Here is a 22510-nt window from a genome sequence, read left to right as displayed (position 1 = left end):
TGACAATCGTGGAAATAGAAATATTATTTTCAAAGTTTTTGAGTTTTATAAGCATGGAATATGGTAATGAAATTAGTTCAAATGAAGATAAGTTTGATTTTTCGTTATTGAATGACGAAATTACTTTTATTCATAAAGAAATTAACGATAAAGAAAGCAATGATTAAGATAGAGATAAAATAAGAGATATAGGAAGGCGAAAAATAAAAATAGATAATAAATGTAAAAGCAATAATTCAATTGAAGATATCGCAGAAGACACAGAAAATTCCAATGGATAATAAAATGCACAAAATCGGAATATATACTGCGAAGATTACAAATTGTACTCTGCGAAAAATCTGCAGGACCGCAGATTTATTATGAAATACTCGAAACAAATAATTATGTGATAAAAAAAGTTAGAAAGAAAAGTATTATTGCCCTATTTGCCTTGACAAACTAAGAATGCATCTTGATAATTCGTAAAATATCACATAAAACAATATTGACTTTAATATTCAACAAATTTTGTTTCTTTATATATAAAGAAACATAAAATATTAAAATATAAAAGCGTTAATTTATATATGAAATTATTTTAAGTTAACTGTAAGAAAATACTGAACGCATCGAATATGCGAATCGTCTGGAGTTGCTGATTCAAGAGAAAAAAGCTTGAAGCGCAAAAGGTTAAATGAGTAATATTCATTTATATATATCATTGTTTAATTTTGCAAAATTTAGGAAAATAAATGATGATATGTTAAGATTCTTGAAGAGAGATTGTTGCTTGATAAGATTTGAGAAAATGAGTGTTATCTGTCTGTTTTGATTTGTATGGTATTGTAAGGTTTTGAAAAGTAAACGTTAAAATTATTGAAGAATACATATTTTTATAAAAAGGTTTGGATAATTTTGCATTAAGTATATTGGAAGATCTATTTTTTGAAAGAATAATTGTTTCGTATGTGTAAGACTTGAGAAAATCTTTCGCTCTTTCAACTGTATAAACCATGATTTTTTGAAATTTTCTCGAGCTCCATCATCCCTCGTCAGAAATTTTTAATTCATTTCTGAACCTTTACATCTATCTCTCGCGAATTACAAGAACGAATACAGGGATCTTTGGAGGAAATTACTCTAGGAAGAAGAAGAATTTCCAGAGTGACAAGAAATTCTTTCCCAGCAGACTTAGCTCACCGTCTCGGAAAGCAACCAAGACATTTAGCTGGGTTGTCCTGTATAATGCACCTCAGACCCAGGAATAATCTTTTTCCATGTATTCGTGACTTCTAGCTGGGCTGTCAGCCTATCTGTCGCACATCATCCTCGCGACACGTATGTAAATGACGCAAATACGCCACGCACGTTGCTTCCGGCAATCGAGCTCTGTATTACTAGCTCTTCTCTAAGTAGATTTTCAGCCAAGAATCTCCATTTATTATTATATAGATTTATTCTGTAAAGAGACTTATCATCGTATCGTAATATGGAAATTTGTTCTTTCTCATAATAATCATCATATTTGTCATAGTTAAATAAATCTATAGGATTTCGATGACACAAAATAATTTATTATTTCATTAATATGTAAAATTAAAAATTTTAAATCTGTAAAAATATTTTGTAAAATATTTTAATGTGAAATATATTAGCTAAAATTGGTTTAATTAGGATATTACTTGTTTAAGAAAGAACATTTTTTTAAAAGTTACTCAATTATTAAAATTCTGTTTTTTTAAGCTTTGAAATTTTATTTTCCAATCAATAGTGATTTCGATATAATCACTATTCAGCGAAATGTAAATCGAGTTTAACGGAATAACGTAGCCAGATGAAACAGTTGTTTCGGAGTTTATAAGAGCTTTAACGCTCGACGAAATACCGGTAGATTAATTTATATGCTAAATTTATTTATTACGTTATGAATGTTTTGGGGAGATTCGTTGAACTAAATGATTTGTAGCGTATTATACGGTCGAGAGTTTATATGGTCAAATTTATTCGAAACTATATTACAGTTATACATATATATATATACAAAGCTCGAATCTATCTATTTAAATTGTAGTTAAATTAAGTTATGTTTATGAAATGAAATTTAATGGAATTTATAATATAAAATTTAAATATAGAATATGACAAATGTACGGTATCAAAATATACAAATGTACAAATTGTTAGATTTTATTAATTTAAATAATTTAACAAAAGTATTCATCGATTGTCAGGATCACGTTAAAATAAAAAATGACAAAAAAAACGTTTCAATTTCAAGATTCGATTATTCAAACGAAAATAAACCTTTCCATTCCCGTTAGAATAAAAATGAATCGATAGCAATTGTCACGAGATAACCTCTACTCGAGTCCCCAATCAAATCATCGAAATAAACACATAAAAATCATCAATTAATCCGTTCAAACCGCAAACAACAAGAGCTCGGTTCTGCGAAACCGTTTTAACGGAAAATTTTCACGAATTTTTCATCAATTTTCGGCAGACACGTTTCCATGAGAAAAAAAAAAAAGAAAAAACGAAAAAAGTATCGAAAACCGGGATGAATATTAAGCCATAAAATTGATCGTTGATTAAATCAACATTGAGGTTTAATTTTCGCGATTTTATTCGAAATTTCGCTCCATTGCTATTTCGCAAAATTCACCGCGCGGAACGTTAAACGGAGACCAGTTTTACCATTTTTATCGCAATTAATTAACCAGTGGTATCGTAGTTACCGCGTGCACAGCAATGATAGAATTGTCCAATATGGCGGGCGTATGCGTGGCTTTAAGCCAGATTTGAATGGCGACCTATCGTAAACGTTAATTTGATACTGAGCCACGGTTTAGCCCTATCAGTAGCGAACAGACGACAATAACGACGCTTTGTAATGTTTCCCATTGTAACGGCTCCTATCCTCGGGAGAAGACGAAACACCAAGCTCTCGCCAATCTATTTCGCTGCAACGAAGAATTTCGTTATTATTGTTTCCGCTTTAATTCAGACTTGGTTCACGTTTCGTGAATTTGAGATAATACGAATCTTTCCTTCCATATTTGATATGAAATTTATCTAGTCTCGTTGTGGAAATAAATTTTCTTCTAATTTCGTCGTGATTTGTTTTGGAAAGAAAATAAAATCATGATACAACGATCGAAAATTTGAGTAATAACGATGAATTATTTGGAAACGGAATAGTATCCAGAATTTAATTTTCAAATATATTATACATTATTCAAGGACTTTTTAAGTTTGTAATAAAGATTCAGATTTGAATGTTATGATGGAATCCTTAGAATTCATGCAAGTGGTTGAAAAAAAGTCAAGTCTTGCAAATCTTAAATCGAAGAATCCTTTGAAAATCGTTGCAAGATTATTAAGCTCGTGCCATTTAGACAAGTAATCAATCATAAATAATTTATAAGTTAAAATATCAGTCGTGCTTTAAAAATAACGTATATCCATCACTTTCTATCGTGGTACATTCGGACTTCTTTCGAAAATTTCCCTGCGATTAATGACCGATCACCGGAGAAATTCGAATAATTTATACTTCGAGCTTCGTGCACAGCTTTATATTTCACGTCTGGTTAATCCGCGTTGAAGGATCGTTGGAATCCAGCCTGTACCAGTAACTTCTCCCCTGTAATTATTTTCAAGAGTATCATTTGTCATCGTTCTACTTTCGGAGGCTGTATTCGTATAAGATCCGTTGGAAGTTGCTCGTCTAATGACCGGCAACCGCTTCGTCATCTTTTCCCCGTTAAATAGTCTAATATATCCACGAAAATTGCACTCTCAGCACTTAAAGCGAATTGCAGTAGTTGGTAGTTCGTGTCAGAGATTCGTCAAGTGCCTTTAATCTTGCTTTGTAGTACCCATTCTCCCCGTTGTCGCAAGAAACTGTTGCTAAAACATGTTTGGAGTTGTTAAAGTGCTACTCTCATTCCAGCTCGTAATTTCTACCTGTCGTAATATTTACCATAATATTTCCCGTTTATCAAATTTTTCTAACAAAACGATTCAATTTTAATCTTCACCAAAAAAATAATTTCAATTCTTCGCGCAACAAAAACTATCCTGTTATTTTTTTTATCTTTTATCTTTGGAGAAAATGTTGGTTATTTCGTAAACTCCACGAGTTCATTTCTCTTACAAACACTTATATTCCATTTCGTATTTCGACTTTATCCGTCTCTTATTTTCTATAATAAAGTGAACAAAACAGAGGGCAAACTGTTATACGAGAAAAAAAATAAGAAAAACAAGAGCGAGATCATCGCTTCGACATTTCTATCGTCACAAAAAAAATCACAAATAAAAAAAACAGAAAAGAAAATCGAAATCAAAACATCCATCTCTATCTTTTCCTTGGATATTTACCTTCGATCCACATTCCGCCACGCTCTCCACGAGCCAAGTCTCTTCCCAACGCTATTGCAGTGCAACGCTCTATTCTCTTCCCTCCACCACCCTCACCCCGGAACCCTCGATCGCGCATTATTCATCGACGCGTTTTTCAATCCCGTGGTACACGTCGAGGAATCCTCGTGAACGCGTCCACGACGTGGAGAGTCTCGTTCGAGATAAATCGAGAGACGAGCTCTCGTTGGAAGCCAGATAAGCTTGTGCGTTGCACGTGTGTTACGTGACATCGTCTTGCACGATTGATTCTTTTTCCCCCTCTCTTTCCATCCACGCTAGCCTCGCGTGGGTGAACTCTCTCTCTCTCTCTCTCTTTCTCTCTCTTTTTCTCCCTCCTCTCACGAAAATGGATTTAATATTTCCATTCGCGGCGCGGATCGATATAAATGCAAATTAGGGCTCGCACGATTCCTGGACGGAGGTGGTTGGTTGTAGAGGAGAGAAGAAGAAACGATTGGTCGATGAGCCGAGACCGATTTTCAATCGGCTATGTTACGCCGACAACGGGATTATGATCGAACGTGGATCCGTCCCTGGGCGAGTGGATTAATGGATTTCGAGGGAACGGAGGAAGGATTGGAGGAAAAGTAGTTAGATCGAACAGGATTTCGATTTTGTGTTAAGCTTTCGTAGGATCTTTCGAGGATTGGTGAAGATAAGGGAGAGATCTTTTAGCCTTTTTAACATTCGTGATACGGGGATTCGCATTTTTTATATCTTTAATGGTTAATAACTGTTTTTTAAAATATTTTATAAAGTAAAATTCGTGAGATTCGAATAATAATGAATGATGTTTTAAAATATCTATAAACGTTCTGAATCTTTAAATGAAAGAAATATGTGTTATAAATCTGTTTATTTAGAAAGAATTAGATTTGCATGCATTTCTACTTTTCAATCAAGTATTATCTTACCATGTTCTACATACATATCATTTCCATAATATAAATTTTTTTATGATCATATGAAGAAACGATATATATAGAATCCAGTTAATTAACATGCAAATGTTGCAATAAATATAGTGGTTCGTGTGAATATTTTACACAAGAAATTCGACTAACCTACAATTTCCGATTTTAATGAAAGTTCGTTCATTTACAACATAATAAAGTATACGTTTTATCTCGCACTGCTACAATGAGAGCATACTGAAACTTCGATCGTTTTCGATTTTAAAAATGATATTTCTACAAAAAGAAAAAAAAATTATTCCGTATTAAAGATAAAGAATTACTATTTCGTTCAAATAGTTTCATCCATACTTTGTATTCAATTACGATTCATATGATTTCCAAAATATTGTAAGGCGCAAGTCTTCCACTTCCGGAACGCTTTTTTCTTTCCTTCCTCTTTCGTCGAATAGCCACTACTTGAACGAGTCATTCCCCAAAGCAAAATTCCAATTTAACGGTGGTTGTCGTCGAAAAGAAAAAAAAATAAAATGAAAAAACTCGTAGAGAGTATGAAATAGAACGAAAGGGAAGGTAAATGTGGCACGGCGAAGTTATCGGCAGACGGTAATTAAATCGCGAGTCGAGGCTGGCTTGTTCCGCGAAACGTCGAATTAAATTAATCGCACCGATGCCGCGTTCTTCGATAAATTCGTGTACGCCGGCCAATCGAATTAATTCTGTCGCGTGCATGCAGACTTGAAACGAAATGAGCCACGAAGTTGCGCAACCAGTTACACACAGATACGTCTCGTTTGCATTATTAATTGTCGCCCATTGTCCATGGATATAACGGTGACACGATGTTGTACGTGCTTGTCATGACGCGTTTTCGTGTTAATTCGAAAGAACCGGAATGATTGATCGATGGGATTTTGGGATGATTCTAAAGAATGATTTGAATAGAGGGATAAAGAAGATAGGGAAGAAGGAAACATGTTATTAAATTTTATGGTGAAAATAAATACGTATAATTATGTTCAAAACATCAATGCTCATTTTATCGTAAAACTATATAGTTTTTTAGCAGCTAGAAACATCTTTATTCGCATTAAACTATGTCTCTTTTCAAATCATTCCGTCTAAAACTCATCACTTATAGAATAATCAAAATCCATTTCCAATTGGAAGCACTCATACATCCACATCATATCGTAAAATCCTACAATCGTTTGTCTACATTTATCATAAAAGTCATATCCTCGATCAACTTTTCAGTAACGGTGCCAAACTCTCGCAGCAACTACTGCAATTGTACGAGCCATTTTAGAAAAGAGAGAGGGAAAGAGGAAGGGTAGAAAGAGAGAAGGAGGAGAGAGAAGGAGGGAGGGAGAGAGAGAGAAAGAGAATTGAAGAGCAAAGGAAGATTATGAAAAGTCCACTTCCGTTTACTGGGAAAAGTTGGGCAAATTTATCGAATCCGTAAAGTCGGAAGTTTTCGTCGCGAACTCCTGGGAAATTGGAAGCGGACCGATAGACGACTCGTTACATCCACCTACCCCCTTTATCCAGCCAGGACGGCACAGTATATCGTGTATCTTATTCCTGTGTATCCGTCTGTGCTCCCCGTGGAGTTCCATCGACATTTCTTCTTTTTCTTCTTACCTCGCCTCGGCCTTCGTGTTTCGTCCTTGCCCGTCGGGCTACACGCTGCTTCGTGACACCTAATTTTCGCTTGTATCCCGACGCTGCGTTCCCTGAATATATCCTATCCTTGGATGCTGTGAAAAAAGATTCCTGATATACTGGAGGAATTAGCGTGAAATCCACATGAATCTTGATAAAAGAATTTTAGGTAGATTTTTTTGGATTTTGACAGGTAAGCGTGTGTATAAGACTCTTCGAGATTATATATTTTAATTTTGAGAGTTAGGATGAAAATAATGATTTATCATTTTAATGTTAATATTAATTTATGGTAATTTATGGAATTATATGGAAAATTTCAAATCAAATTAACATTTGGAATATATTGATTTTGTGTCTTATTTAGAAATTTTCTCGTTTAATTAGTATATATATTTTTTTTAATTTTAAATTAATACTGGTAGAAATTCGAAGAAATCCTTCGATATTAAGCGACACGCTCGACTAATTCTGATTCTAATCTTATGCAAGAAATAGTGTCTAATTTCCCTGGTCGAATAGTTGGCGTAACCATGTTCCCAGAAGTTTGATGTTCCTAACTCTATAATCCAGGTCTGTCTGAATCCTGACGTTTCCGTTAGTTGCCCGGAGAATCAGGAAGAAGCATCCAAGTCCTTTCTAAGTCCTAGAATTAGAATTTCCGGTATTTCTGGCCTGGAAAACGACACGGGGATAAAACTACATCGAAATCCTTGATAGCTTCAATTTTGCAAAATTTAGTAGTGAAAAATAGAAAAAGAACGTACATATATTATTATATTAAATAACATTCTTCTTGTCTCCTCTCACTTAATAAAATTTGAATTTAAATTAAAGAAGATTTAATAGGATTAAAAATATAAAAATTTGAAATAAGATTTCTCATTGGCTATTGGATCGACTCGTTCGTCAAATTGAAACTAATTATTCTATCCCCCAAATCTATATATATTCAATGACCATACAAATACACGCTATTAATAACTTCTATCCTAAAGACACAGAAATAAAACCGTATAAATCCTCCATCTCGTTTACCCTCATTCATCCCACCGTCCACCATTCGAAAACCTCCGTTAATCGACACGCCCGAACGAATCATAATTCTCGCACAACCACGCCCGCGTGTCCTCCGTGCCCGAAGGCCTCGGTCTCCAATCTTTTAAAACCCTTATTAGCAAACCAGCTCTGTTTCACGCTCACGTTGAACACGTGTCCCCGGAACTCGTATATTTTTGCGGATACACACCGAGGAAGAACCGCATCGAGTTGTAGCCACAGAGAGAGAGAGAGAGAGAGAGAGAGAGAGAGAGAGATTGCGTGCGTGTGCGTGTGCGAGAAAAGGAAGAATAGAGGGAGAAAGGTTCATCGTGGAAATGAATGAGCGTATAAATCAGCGTTAACGATCGTTCTGCAAACAACTCGGGAGGCCGACCGGTCCCCAAATTAAATAAGTCTGCACCGATCTCTATCGAATCGTCTTTCTTTTTTCCCCTCCTTCTGTCCCTCTTTCCTTCGTTTATTCCCACCTTGGTACACGCGTGTATATATATGTATATCTAAACACGAGGGACGAGGCATCGATCTACGAAGGAATGCATTATTCTTAGGTATTCGAGATTGCCTCGTTCCCGTACCGATTCTCGCTGCTTTGCATATAACAGCAATAAGGAGGAGATTTATGCGTTTGATACGATAACCGCGCGAGATCTCGATCTGTCCAGCAGCTGTTGATTCCTTCTGCTTGAAGAAGCAAGTGTGAGGAACGAATGTATTCGGAGAGGAGTTATTTTAATTTAAGACAGTTATTATGATTTGGATAAATGTTTTTTTGGTATCTCTTGTTGTTTAAAAAAATTTGATATTATTTATAAATTCAAAATGTATATCTATATAACATTTATAAACGTATTTTTGCATGCAAGTTGAAAATCATTATCATATTATGTACAATTAAGTAAAATAATCTGAATATCTATAATTATAAGAAAGTATCTATATACTATAGATTAGATAGTAATTTTATTGAATAAAATAATCTTCAAATGGATAAGTATATTTTTCCATCAATCGAATCAATCAAACATTCCATCATTCCATTTCTCTGTAATTATCATACAATTAAAGGAAATAATCTCTAGATAGTTAAGATTGAAGAGATATTTCTGTATGGATTAAATAGTTTCAAGAGAAATATCAAGATTGACAAAGGGTTCACGGGAGAATTGCACGTGGCCCGTGTCCATTAGCACAGGAAAGGAATTCCCATTTCCGGCGTACTTTTAAGCGGTTCGATACTCTTTTTAGAAACGCTGCATCCACGGAACAAAATTAGACACGGGAGAAACGTCTTCTGCGACTGCATTCGTGTCTCGTGAGCTCTGCTAAGTATATATATTCGTGCGTTTACAGTGAATACATTAGAGTGTCGGATGAATTCATTATGGAGTTCGTGTCTACATAATGGGGACCGTTTTACTTGTGAATTTAGAAATATAAGATTTACGATTAAATGGTAGATTTCGAACAACGTTATTTGTTTCCACAATTTTAATTCGTACATTACTTCGAATGGAGTTAGATAATATGTGATATAATAAATATTCGAAATATTTTCATCCTTAACTTATAAATGATTATTTTAACAGTTAGTAATAATTATTTAATTTATTTAGAGAAAAATTTATAATTGAAATTTATTCAATTTAGGAATTCTTTTTTATTTTATTTCCTTTCTAAGGTATTAAATAATTGACATATTTATAAAAATATTTGAAGATAATGTAGTTTTAAAAAATAACCTTAATTTTTTTTTTTATTTTTGTTTATTTATAAATATATAATAGAGATTAAAGGTATTGATATAAATATTTAAAAATATTAAATATTGTGAAATGACATAGTTGATTATACGTTTAATCTGATTCAATTAAAAATAAATTTCAAAAACAACAATTTAAACAACAATAGAATTCGATGGGATAAAAACAGGAATCAACATTCATGGAAAACTAATTTTTCTTAAAAAAAAATAATTCGCGTTACTTCTCTGTAGAAGATTCGAAACGATTAACTTTTCGAACGGTGTTTCACTCGGATCAAAAGTGAATTCGACACTTCAACACACTTGGAATTTCAGAACTTTTTATTTCTCGTCGGATCAGCTTACATTCTACTCGAACAGCCCCAACACCCTTCTCTTTTCTCCCTTTCTTTTTTTTCACCATCGAGGCTGGATGGCGGGCCGGATCGCCAGGAAATTTGAAACTGAGGGAGAAGCATCCGCGATAAAAGTCGAAAGCTCGGTGAAACGTTCTCTTCGACGATCGAATTGCAACGTGTCGGACGGAGGCCTCCGAGGAAATTGCATTTCGATTGATAAACTGCGAGATTTTTAATATTTAAAAACTGTCATATGATTACCAATGATTAATTGTATAATACAACTGCAATTTTCGCGAGAGGAAAAAATTATTCAATGTTTTTAATTTCAAAATCCGAGATGCAATAATTCTTGTAACGATAATGATATAAGTCATGTGTGAATAATACAAATTAAGGAATAATATTCTTAATAATTGAAGAACACCATATTTTAAATTTTCAAAATTTTGAAAATTTAAGATTTATTCAGAATTTTAAAAATGAATTTTTACTTTGACATAATATATTCTATAAAAAATAACGTAAGAGATAAGATTGTTACCATACTATTTAAAACACAGATTCTTTTATTGAACATAATAAAATTATAATTATAAAATAAAACAAATTCATGGCAATTATTTGGGAATAATCAATAAGCGAAATCCTCTTGCATAAATTAAAAAATTTATTAGAAATAGTACTCTATGATTCTCGCAAACATTTACAATATCCTCGATAATCGTAAAATAAAAAATTTACGAAATCATTTGATTCCCCTACGACAATTCGTATAATTTTCATAATTTCTCCTACTCGTGAAATTATGAGCTCGTGAAAAAAGATCAAAAGATATCAATTTAGTGCATTCGACAATGCATCGTTTGTTCAGAGTTCATCCATCGGCGCATGCAGCTCGTTTCGCATGCCGGTGCAATTCGCAAATATTTGCGCGACAGAGGAAGGATTGCAAAAACGTGGAGTTCCGGCAGAACCGGCTCTGAGTGTACAATACGTGCGCTCATAACAGGATATTGGATGTTTCGTGTAAATGAACCATTTGTACCGCGCAATGTTTCGTTCTCTTTCTTTCTTTCTCTCTCTCTTCGATCCGTTCGAGTTTTTAATCGCTTAAAGCTTCTTTGAATTATCGATCAAAGTAAGCTTGAATTTTTCCTCTCGTTCATCATTTCATTTCAGAGAAATGAAAATATGCGGATGTTATTTGAGTTACGTTACACGGCTACTTATTCAGAGGAATTTTTAATTACGACAAAAGAGTGGTAATTCGTGGCAGGAATTGTACATATGATGTACGGGATTAATTAATTTTTATACGATTAATTTTATGTGGATTTATTATGATAAAAGAATTGTGAAAATCGAACGGAAAGTTGAATTTTTAATTACGATTAAAAAAAGCAATTACGAGTTTAATGAATCAAAGGATTGTATAATTTTTGGACGAATAATTGGAATAAAAGTATGGAAAAATATTCATTTGTATTCATTGACGTAAGATAGATTATTATCATAAGAATTTTGTCAACATTGTTAATTTTAAGATTTGTTATACTTATATATTATATATATTTATAATTTATATTTATAATTTATGTAAATTTTCTTCTAATTATACTATATATTATATTGGCTTTATATTCAATATTATCAAAATTTCTAGTAATTCTAACATTCGAAATTAACAGAATTCGTATAGAACGATCCGTACGAAAGTTCATTAATTATTATGACACATTGAATTATTAAATTACCAGTGGTTAACCAATATTTCGACGCAATTTAGAACGTAAACTATTATATATTAATCGAAATTAACAGTTAAACACCTATATATATTTTTAGAGGAAATTATCACTTTCCATATAAAATCTCTTGATATAATAGATCATAAAGGAAAGTAAAGTCATGTCCTTTAATTTTTTAGAAGAGCAATTTCAAAGTTACCTATAATTGAAACTTATAATTAAAATGCTCGTATTATAAAATTTGTTAAGTTTTTTACTTGTTCGAGTTTGAAATATATAAAACTTTAAAGTATAAACTTTAAACCATAAAATATAAACTTTATAAAGTTATATGGAACAAATTTTGTTTTAACAGAATATCATTCGAAAAATAGATGAAATCAATACTCAAAGTTTTAACGACTTTTTTAATTTTTTTAAAACTTGTTAAATGAAAAGTATTATTATTCATTTTTAGTATTCTTTCCACACATAGAAATGAAAAAAATATGCATTACTCACAAATTTTTATTAAAATCAGAATTTTTAGTTCAGATGAATTTCCTTGCAAGACAGAATTTTCCTTTTTTTTTCTGACCGGTATATCCAATAACCTCTTGGTCGGGAATTATAAAGAAAAACTTCGGCACGAAGCGAATTTCCGCGGAGGAGGAAATAGAGGGAAAAAAAAAAATGTCGAAATTACCGGATGGAAGTTTCCAGGAAAATATTCCTGCAAGGGTTCTCCGCGTCCAATAAAAAAGGCGGATGAAAGTGGGTGTACAAGTTTTCTCGGTAAAGAAATTTCAAACACTTCGCGTTCTCCGCCTTGTGCAAAGAATGCATCCGTGCCTCCGTTGTTTTCGCGTTCTACTATATAACCGGTGTTACACACTCGCGGCAGTTTCATTACTCTTTCGTCGTACCGCCCAATTTCGACGCGCGGTCTGCAAGCTTTATTACGTTCTCTCTCCGTTATATCGCTGGACACTGCTGTTCACTGCTGGTAGAAATCGTGCTTAGCTTGAGATTTTAAGGTTTGAACGAAATTTTTCTCTTTTCCTTTGGGTCTTCGTTTATTTTTATTGGGAAGGAGGTTGAATTTGAAATTTGATTGGATCATAAAAATTTATGGTAGTATTTTCTAACATTTTTTAACTATTTTAAAGACATTTTTTTAAAGATTTATCTTTTCAAATCTTTTCATGCTTCAAAATGTATTAACGCTTTGCATTTCTTTGATTTTTTCGAAAGATGTTTGCTAGAAGGATGAAAGATTTTAAGATATATAGAAATATAATATAGAAATAAATTTAATGTTACATATTATTATTTCATTCGATATACTTTTATGTTTTGTAAAATAATTTAATAAAATATTTTTCTTTATTCGCAATTTTTAAAATTCTCTATTTTGTTTTAATAGTGAATTCATAATAATCAATTTTAAATGATAAAGAAAATACATATAATAAAACAATAATACTGTTTGAAACTTTTATTCAATAATTTCGCTTTTTTACAATTTTTAAAAAACTAACAATTTCTTTTTTTCAGGTAACTATACGGCTTTGTGCAAAAATTCCCCCTTAAAGTTGGACGCCATCCTGACCGGAATCATAAAGGCTTTACGAGGTGCGTAATTAAAGCTGATTATCTTAACGGCCATTGTAACAGCCAGATATCGGTCCCGTCTTCTCCCTAAATACTTACGATAGGCTTTTAATTGGAATTCATGGGCTCGAGTGCATACTATTCCCATACGATAATCTTGTATCAAAGCGATATCGGGGACTAGAGACGAGTATACCCACCTCCGTTTCCAGGCAAACGTGATAAACGTATCTCTCGAGAAGGTTGTTGCACAATTACGATAAATCCTTAGGAGAGACGGTAATTAATAGTTGAAAACAGGCCTTGTTTCCTTCGTTTGAGCCCTTGTAAATAGGTGGTTCGTGAAATCGATTTAATTTTTTATTTTTTATTTCTTTTTATTTTTTGTCAAGAGTTTTTGAGAATTCATTGGAAACAGGTTTTGAAGATGCGTGAGAGTATATTTGGATTTTAGTAGATTCTGGACTGCGTTGTAGATAAGAGTGAATTTAAGGAATTTGAAACATTTTTGAGGAATTTTTTCTTGGAAATTTTTCAAATGTTTCTTCAATTATTTTATTCTTCTATTTATATTTATTAAAATTATATTTTAAAGAAATAATATGGAATGATGATGTGAGTATAATATTAGTTATGATGTAATTAATGCAACCAAATCTTTATAAACCAGGAAAAGTAATATAATTCTAAAAAACAAATCCTTAAATGTGATATAGCATGCAAAACCTCATCAACATCAATTTCCATCATATCTCCATTCGAAAATCCCTTATCTATCATGATCAAAGCGTATTACCTTGTAACATCAAATCCTTTGTCGAGGACAGTATGAATGAATAATTAAACGATTCCTTACACTATTATATTTACACTACCTGATTTAATTTATTTTAATTTTATTAACAATGATAATTTCGATGCTGCTCGATCCTCGAATAAAGGAACAACAGCAATTTTCCATCGACAAATGATTCCATCCACTTCTGAAAACAAAGCTTTTCACGTTTTATCCTTTATGCCACGGTGGCGAGAATCATGCTCGAAACGAAGAAACAACCCGCGACTGACACTTGCAAATGACGTTAGTCCCGTATTAACTCTGTCCGCGGTGAGACAAAACGTCTCACGCCGTTTTCCAACTACGGAGTCGTCGTCGCCTCCGTCGTCGTAAATTAGTTCCAAGTTAATCGGTGACGGCGTAGGGTTGCGAGCACCAGCCTCTTCTGGAAAGATGGCCGCGCGAAAAGAGATAATTTGCATTTTAATTGCGCCAGTCTGCGCCATTCCACCCCTCTCTGCACCCTCGTCCACTACGTTGACACAACTGCACCCTTGCAACTTGCACTCCGCGTCTTTTCTCACGTTGCCATGCAAAAAACTTTTGTTTCACGAATATTGTACCGTATACCTTTACGAAGAACGGTGGATTAAAGGTGGTTACCTATATCAAGATATTTTTATCGTACCGATTTTGTATTAGTAGATCGACTTAATTTCGATATTTTCATTGTATTGTGATCGAATTTTTCTTTTTCATTTATTTTGTAATTTTTATTTTGTTGATATCATAATTACGATAATTTTAAATTTAAAATTTCAAACATGATTGTCACGATCTATAGAATTTTAATAAAATTTGAAACGGAATGAGAAAAAATTTTGGAAAAAAGTAATAGATATTTATTTTACATGTTTTTAATTTCTCTTCAATTATTAATTAATTATTAATTATTATTATAATTAATCAATTATTAATTAAAAATTTACGAGCAAAAATTTTGAAATAAATTATATTTCGAATATTTTCAACTCGAATTGTATATAATAATAAGAATAATAATATAATAAGAATTTAGAATGTTTTAACAAGCAAAAATACTTGCACGAATATTCAATATCCCATTTGTTGGAAAAAATCAAAGAGCATTTCGCGAAAAGAAATTATCTCCAACCGCGACTCCCCTCACTTCATCTCTTTTTCTGTTAAACTTCTCATTCGCGGAATAGCAAAGAAAAAGGGGCGGGAAAGAAGGAGGAAGCGTTTAATTGTAAGTACATTCAATTTACCCGGCTGATTTTTTTCTCTCGATTTCTTTAAATTTCTTCTCCGCTCGAATGAAAAGGATGACCAGTAGAGGTGGCAGAAAAGGCGTGGAATAACGGGAGAAGTTTACGGAAGATGCTCGCGAACTTTAACTTCCACCCCTCGAAATCCTTTGCATTGAGGCCATTAATAAATGGGGCTGTTCGAATAAGTTGCGTAGAATAATCAATAATTCGATGAATTACGGAGAGGGATGAATGACTCGGCAAAAGTACGAGGGATTCTGGTTTCTCATGATAATTTCTCAGCCAGTGCTGATTTGTTAAAAGGGAAAGAAAAAGGTATTTTCCAATCGCGGATTGAAAAATAATTGGATGCAAATCGATGGGTATTTTAAAGTATCGATGTTCTAGAAATTAATATAAAAAAGGAGATTGAAAGAGAAGGTTGATTTTTTTTTTTTTTTTATTTTCAGTATTTTTTCAATTTTTTTCAGTCAATCGCATTTATTTTACGAAACGAATTATGCTTACGAAATATCGATTATTGATATATTGATATATCGATATATTGTTCTTCTAAATAATTATTCTTTCATTTTTTTTAAAGATAAACAAATTACGAGTCGAATTAGAATATAAACAGAAACAATTTGATTAAATTTCTAAATACACGTGGGTTAAAACAATTGATCATAACTTTAAATTTGTCATTAATAAAATTTTAAATATATTTAATTTTATTCATTTATTCGAAAAATATATTTTATAAAAACGTTAGTTAAAATTTTTAATTTGATTTAATTTGATTATTTTGTTTAATAAATTATAATAAATACATACATATATCTCAAAAAGTAAATTATAAATAGAACTATAATTTTTTATCATTTCAATTTTAACTTATTTAATATATATATATTTTTTACTTAACATTTAACATTTACATATATTTCTTATCTCTCTTATAAGAATCTCCTTAACATAATTAAATGCACAGACGTAGTATTCCTTAATTTAATATTCTTAAACTTAAATTCAAATTGTTAATTCAATATAAAATATAAAACGATCGAACTTTCATTCCATCCAAATTGTTCACATTATCAAGAAATGATAAGATATAAAATTATATAATACCACAACACCACTTTCCACCGACTCAGTTTCTTCATGAAATTTTTATCGAGACCTATCATCGATGAGGCCCGATTAAATATTAATCCCCTGATTCGATTCACTTGCACCTTAAGTGTCGAGAGACCATATTTTCGTATTCTTGGCAAGAACTGCCACGACTTGCGACTGTCACTTGAATGGTAACTGGTTTTATGGTGTCCTGGTTCCGCCTGGCCCTAGTTTTACGACTTCTCCCATTGGCTGCAGCGGTTGCCTTATAGTTACGCCAAAGGTCGATACGCTTCCTCCACGTCCTCCCTTCCTTTCTGTTCGATATTTCCCTTGGCCACTCGAGAAACCACTCGTCTTAAAGGTGGATCCTTCCAAATCTGGCTCACCTTGAAAACGTGAACGATTTCTTGCTGAATAATTCGCCAAGAATTTTTTACATATTTCCTCGAAAATCAGAAACTTCCAATATTTGCCATCCAACATTTAAGAGGACATTTCAGACTTTTAAGAAGAGAATCTTTTCAGTTTTCTGAAGAGAAATTTCTTCTTTTAAAAAGAATCCGTAACATCGATGATTATTACAATTTAAATTTCACTCGTTCATTCAGCAAATCACGCATCATACTGATTAAAATGAAAGGCAAGGGCCAGACCCTTGATAAATCACCTCCGCAACGCAAATAAAACGTTTAATTAGATCTGAGGAGATCCACCAATAAAACCAATTATCAAGTCCCTAAACACACCCGTTGCCCCAACAGGCGCACCAAGGCACGTTCCCACTGCTGGTGCTTGCCTTTCTCGTCTTGGCTTCGTTGCCAATCTCTCTGCTGCTAACAGAATTAGTCCTCTCCCTCTCAGAGTTGAGCGCCTCCTTTTCCTTGCCCATGTCCAAACTGCTGCTCCTCACGGTCCTCATCGAGGTCAAGGAGGGCCTTTTCTTCGCATTAAAGTATAGAGACACCCTCCTCAATTGCTCCTTTTTCGGCGAATCTTGACCCGACGAGGACGACCTGCTCTCATTCTTGTCCTCCTGCCCCTCTGACGTAGTCGTCGTCGTGATGCTAAGCCTTCTTGCCCTCTTTCGAGTCACTTTACCCGGAGACTCGGGCATTTCCGATGAGGTGACGCTGCCCTGCTTCTTTAATCTCCTCTGAGCGGCCGGCGACAAAGGCTTCTGTTCCTTGCCAACGTTTCCTTTCTCCTTTCTGATCGTCCTTTTTCTACGTTGCCCGTTTGGCGTGCTGGGCGCGCTCTCTTCGTGGGACAACGCGTGTTCGTCCTCATGATGAGAGTCGCCGTCTATAGAGGTCTGAGTCTGGGCCGCCACCTTCAACGCCAGGTTATCGTAATACATCATTCCCCTCTGTGGATACACGGAGCATCCCCTCGAAAAATAGGACACGTTTTGGTAAATGTTTTGCCCATGCATATACGGGTTCGGGTTCAATCTGCGACCAGCGTTAAACTCGTAAGGCGTCGACGGGCCTATGAGGGTGTGAGGACTGGGCCTTTCGAAGGAAGTCACTTGGATCTGATGTTTGTTCGCCGGGGACATCAGTTTTCCGTTGACTAATTGATTGGTAGGGATAAGGAGACGATTTTGATCAGTCTGCCTGTACTTGTCCCCGAAAGGTATCATCCCCCTCTTGAAAGTGGAGGTTTCAGAGTGAGGGTAGTAGCACAGGTTGTCGTCGTTCACTTGGACCGACAGGGGTCTGGTGATGTTGTTTTGGTTCATATAACCGGCGGTCGCCTCGAAACTTCGTAGAAAGGGATTCTTGAAAAGTCGATAGTCTATAGTGGGTAACTTTGGGATCTCCGGCGTGTCGGGACTGGCCGCCTGCTCAAGAGCAGCAGGCACCCTCTCTGCGCGTGGCGGCTTCAAAGTTACGTTCAGATACGACTTGTACGGTTTCGAGTCTGATATATTGTCCAAAGTGTTGTCGCTTCGGGTCAACATCTGTTGCTTACCTTCAGCCTGATTGGCAGAGACAGGCTGCGACTTGGTGGACAAATCTTGCCACGACATCGATTTTGTCAATTGATTACCGGTGCTAGATTTCGCGTTCTCGATCAGCAAATTGTCCGTGCTTAGGAACGTTCTCTGTTCACCTTTGTTATTCGGAAAATTGTCCTCGTACGGAACTGCCCCATTCACATATACGTCAGGTGATCCTTTTATTAATTGATTCTTGAGGATTATAGTGGATCCAGTCTTATCGCTGCTTGAACTATTCCCAGTCCCAAGATAACTGATCGTGGGTGAAGATTCCTCACTCTGTTTCTTTATTTTTGAAGGCAACGGAGCAAAAAAATGTTTCGGCTTCTCGCTTCCCGACACAGGACTTTCCTCCTTCGTCCTCTCTCTCCGATCCAATGAATCCTTCAAATTTCCATTCGTGCTCCATCCATTCTCGACAATATTCTCCGTGTTTTCGTGCGTACTCCCAGCTACATTAGAGTTAATCGTATTATTCGTTATCATTAAATCATCGATCTTTCTTCTGTGGAAGGAGGTTGGCAAAGCAAAACCACCGATCATTTGCCCACCAGGTTTCGTCTGATCTTGACGAATCCCAGCAAACGTCTGCACGCTCGTTAAATTAGCATCGGTTGTTCCAAACGTGGCCACCTGTGTTTCAGGTATCATAATGTTGCTCTGCCAGCCTGCAGGTGGCGCGTGCAGTATCTGGTCGTTGATCTGATCCATTGGGCCACCTAGGCTCACAGAAGGCAACAGTGGATCTATCGGGATTATAGGATCTGCGTTTATTGGCAGGCAGGGAGTGGTGGTTAGCATCGACGCTGGTTCTGTAGACATCATTAGATTCAACGTGCTTGGAAATTTGAAGGGACACTCAGTATAGTAAGCTGGGCTGTTTAGGCAAGTCGGTGATTGATATGCGCCAGGGTAGAAGGGAACGTTTTCGTGAAGTTGCCTCGATTTCAGAATGGAAAGGGAACTTTTCTCCTCTTTGAATTGCGAATTATCTTCGGAAGAAATCTCTTTCTTGTCTCTTTTAGGCTCCTCCTCCTCGTCGACCACCGAAAGATCGTCGAAATCCACATGCAACCTGTGCAGCGCGTTACTCGCCATTTTTTCAGTGGATATTTTTTGATTTTCCGCGTTTTCTAGTTGTTCGGGTTCCTTGGTCGCATCCTCTTGCCCATTCTCACTGAATTCCTCCCCTTCCTCGAAAGAGTATTCTGATCGCACATCGTCATCCTCGTCGGAGCGATCCTGAAATAGACAGTTATTTTAGTTTTTGGTAAAAATTTTTTTCTAATTTTACATATTATTCTAATTCTATTACGTTTATTTACTTCCATTTCTTTTTATATTAATCGTATAATATTAATATACAAATATTGTAATCTATATTAATATATTTATTTAGTTTCTTTCGATTAAAAATTAATATTCATTTTTTTCATAACATAAATATTTTTTGAAGTTGAAAGGCACGAAAACTAAAATTATGGTAATTGAATTAAGGGGATGTTTGACGCATCAGCGTCGATATTCATTTTCATGACGTAATTCGAAGATTCGTACATTAATATCCCATCAGTATCCCAACCTTATAAACCATAATCCAACTTCGAAAACAAACTTCGCTATCAATCAAACGACCGAAATCCCGAAAATCGACGCATCGATCACTCATCTTCGCTAATCCACCCAACTTTAGATATCCTCCCTTACTTCGTATTCTTCGCTTTCTCCGCGGCTCTTCTGTCTCTTCAGTATCTCCTCGAGCTTGTCGTATTCGTCTCTGAGGCTCCATATCTCTCTACGTAGCTGCTCGTTCTCCCTTCGCAGCTTCTTGATGTCGTTCTGACCTGGAATCGAAAAATTAAATGTCACTTTAAAGAACCACGATAAATTTCATTATGTGATTCGTTTTTCCTCCTTGAAGATCGTTTAATATCTCAATATTTATGCATCTCATAAATTATCATATTTTTTTTATAATTCAAGATGATTCAGCCTGATTTTTTTTTAGATAAAATTGAATGATTGAATAGAGAAAGTTCACATTTCTGATGTTATTAGTTTTTTCATTTATTGTTTTCTTTTTTTGTTACTTGATTTTTTGTTGATATTTTCTATAAAAAAGTATTAGTCTATTTAATTTCAAGAATCATATTTAGAATTAAAAGATATTTCAAATTTCATAAAATTTATCATATGATAGATAAAAAGAATACGAACACTAGTTGATAACAAACGAAGACTTTTTATTCGAAGGCTTTTTATAAAAATTAAAAGTTGAACGATGTATATGTTTCAGAAATTACTATTATTCCCATGTGCTAATTAAATCGAAATTACAAAAAAAAATCAAGAGTTTTATATAGTGAAATAATAAAATGAATAATACAGTAAATAATAGAATAAAATTTCTCCATCTTCGTAAAAAAAAACTTTCAACTCGATTTCCATCATTGAAGGATTAATCACGACTCAAACAGTTGGGTCACGAATCGACCGGTCTATTCCACCTATCGAAACGATCGATCATTGGTCAGAGCTCTGGCAATGATCTCTAAACCTTCGTCTTTCACTTCGTCTTCACTCGGTTCAAGGAACCGGATTATAAATCACCCGGGGGTGAGATCTTCCAATTACTTAACCGAGAGATACGAATAAACTTTCAGCGAGCTTAATCTTATCGACGAATTGGTGGATATTCGGCCAACATTTAGAAAACAAACGAAAATATCGAGATAAAACAAATGTCTCTAATCCAAAATCATTTAACTTTTATTCGAAACATTTTTTAATATTTGCAAAAATAAGTGTGATATATCAGATAATGTAATATTCGAACACCCGATATAATATATTATGTAATTGGTTATTAAAAACAATTGCGATATTCTAAATAAAAAAAATTCAGTGCTTGAATTTTTCAAAAATTAAAAAAATGATAAAAAATGCATTAAAAATGACAGTATTCATGATATAAGATAAATGTGTAAGGAGAAAATATCGAAATTTATATAAATTGTGAAAAAAAATTTTGAAATTCTAAAAAAATGGCTATATTAAGAAAAATGGTAAAAAAATGAGTAGAAGAACGATAAATGTGTAAAAATTCCTTTTAAATTATATAAATTATATAATTTAAATTATATAAATTACATAAATTAAATTATATTCTCCTAATAGAAAATCCTTCTAATAGAATTTTTGGTTAAAAATTTCATTTGATTGTTCGAATATTTGGAAATTTCCAAGAATTTAATGTCAGTTCCAAAAATTTTAAAAATTCTCAGAATTTGACATTAATTTCAAGAATTTTAGAAATTCCTAAAAGTTGACATCATTTCCAAAAATTTTAGAGATTCCGAGAATTTGACGTTATTTCTTGGAAAAATTTTTCGATCGACCTCTTAATATATCATATTCTTTTAACACAAAATCTAATTTTTGGACAAAAATTTTACTATAACTCAGGGAATTTCGATTTTAATCTCTTTTATTAAATATCTCGTTTATTTTTAATATTAAAATAATATTAAAAAATGTTTCAAATAAGAGTTGAATGATTTTGAAAGGACTATATTCTAGTGTCCTCAATTTTTTCGAACTGATAAAAAATTTATCAACCACAATTTTATTTTTATAAATATCATCATATATTTTTTAATATATCAATCTATACATCTTAACATCTCATTTTCTATAAAATATATAAAAATATATAAAAATAGGACCATTCATAGTGAAAAACCATTAGTTTAAAAGATATTTAATTAAATTTATTTATTTTCTAAATTATAGATTTTTTTTGTATATACGGTTCAATACTTTTTTATAGAGAATGTTAA

At 33.6% G+C, this 22510-nt stretch overlaps 2 protein-coding genes across 12 annotated transcripts in view; one reads left to right on the top strand and one right to left on the bottom strand.

Annotated features, from left to right (window-relative positions):
- The window catches only part of LOC108000938 (tyrosine-protein kinase transmembrane receptor Ror), a 277660-nt gene that overhangs the window by 47035 nt on the left and 208115 nt on the right, over positions 1–22510 (top strand). The window lies entirely within an intron of this gene.
- LOC108000940 (uncharacterized) overlaps positions 16245–22510 on the bottom strand; it is a 55783-nt gene continuing 49517 nt past the window's right edge. For 7 of the 11 annotated variants that reach the window (XM_062077770.1, XM_028668242.2, XM_017061649.3 and 4 more), the window contains 2 exons: positions 20379–20515; positions 16245–19913 (listed from right to left, as the gene is read on the bottom strand). In XM_062077770.1, the coding sequence (XP_061933754.1) occupies positions 17406–19913; positions 20379–20515 (2645 nt within the window). In that variant the 3' untranslated portion in view covers positions 16245–17405. Of the gene's footprint in view, positions 19914–20253; positions 20516–22510 lie in introns of all 11 variants that reach the window. The other 4 variants (XM_062077773.1, XM_062077772.1, XM_062077774.1 and 1 more) reach the window with 1 other exon arrangement.

The sequence above is a fragment of the Apis cerana genome, linkage group LG8 (genome assembly GCF_029169275.1).
Source record: "Apis cerana isolate GH-2021 linkage group LG8, AcerK_1.0, whole genome shotgun sequence".
NCBI lineage: Eukaryota > Metazoa > Arthropoda > Insecta > Hymenoptera > Apidae > Apis > Apis cerana.
Note: the sequence above shows the minus strand (reverse complement) of the source record. Positions and strands in the feature narration are given on the sequence as shown.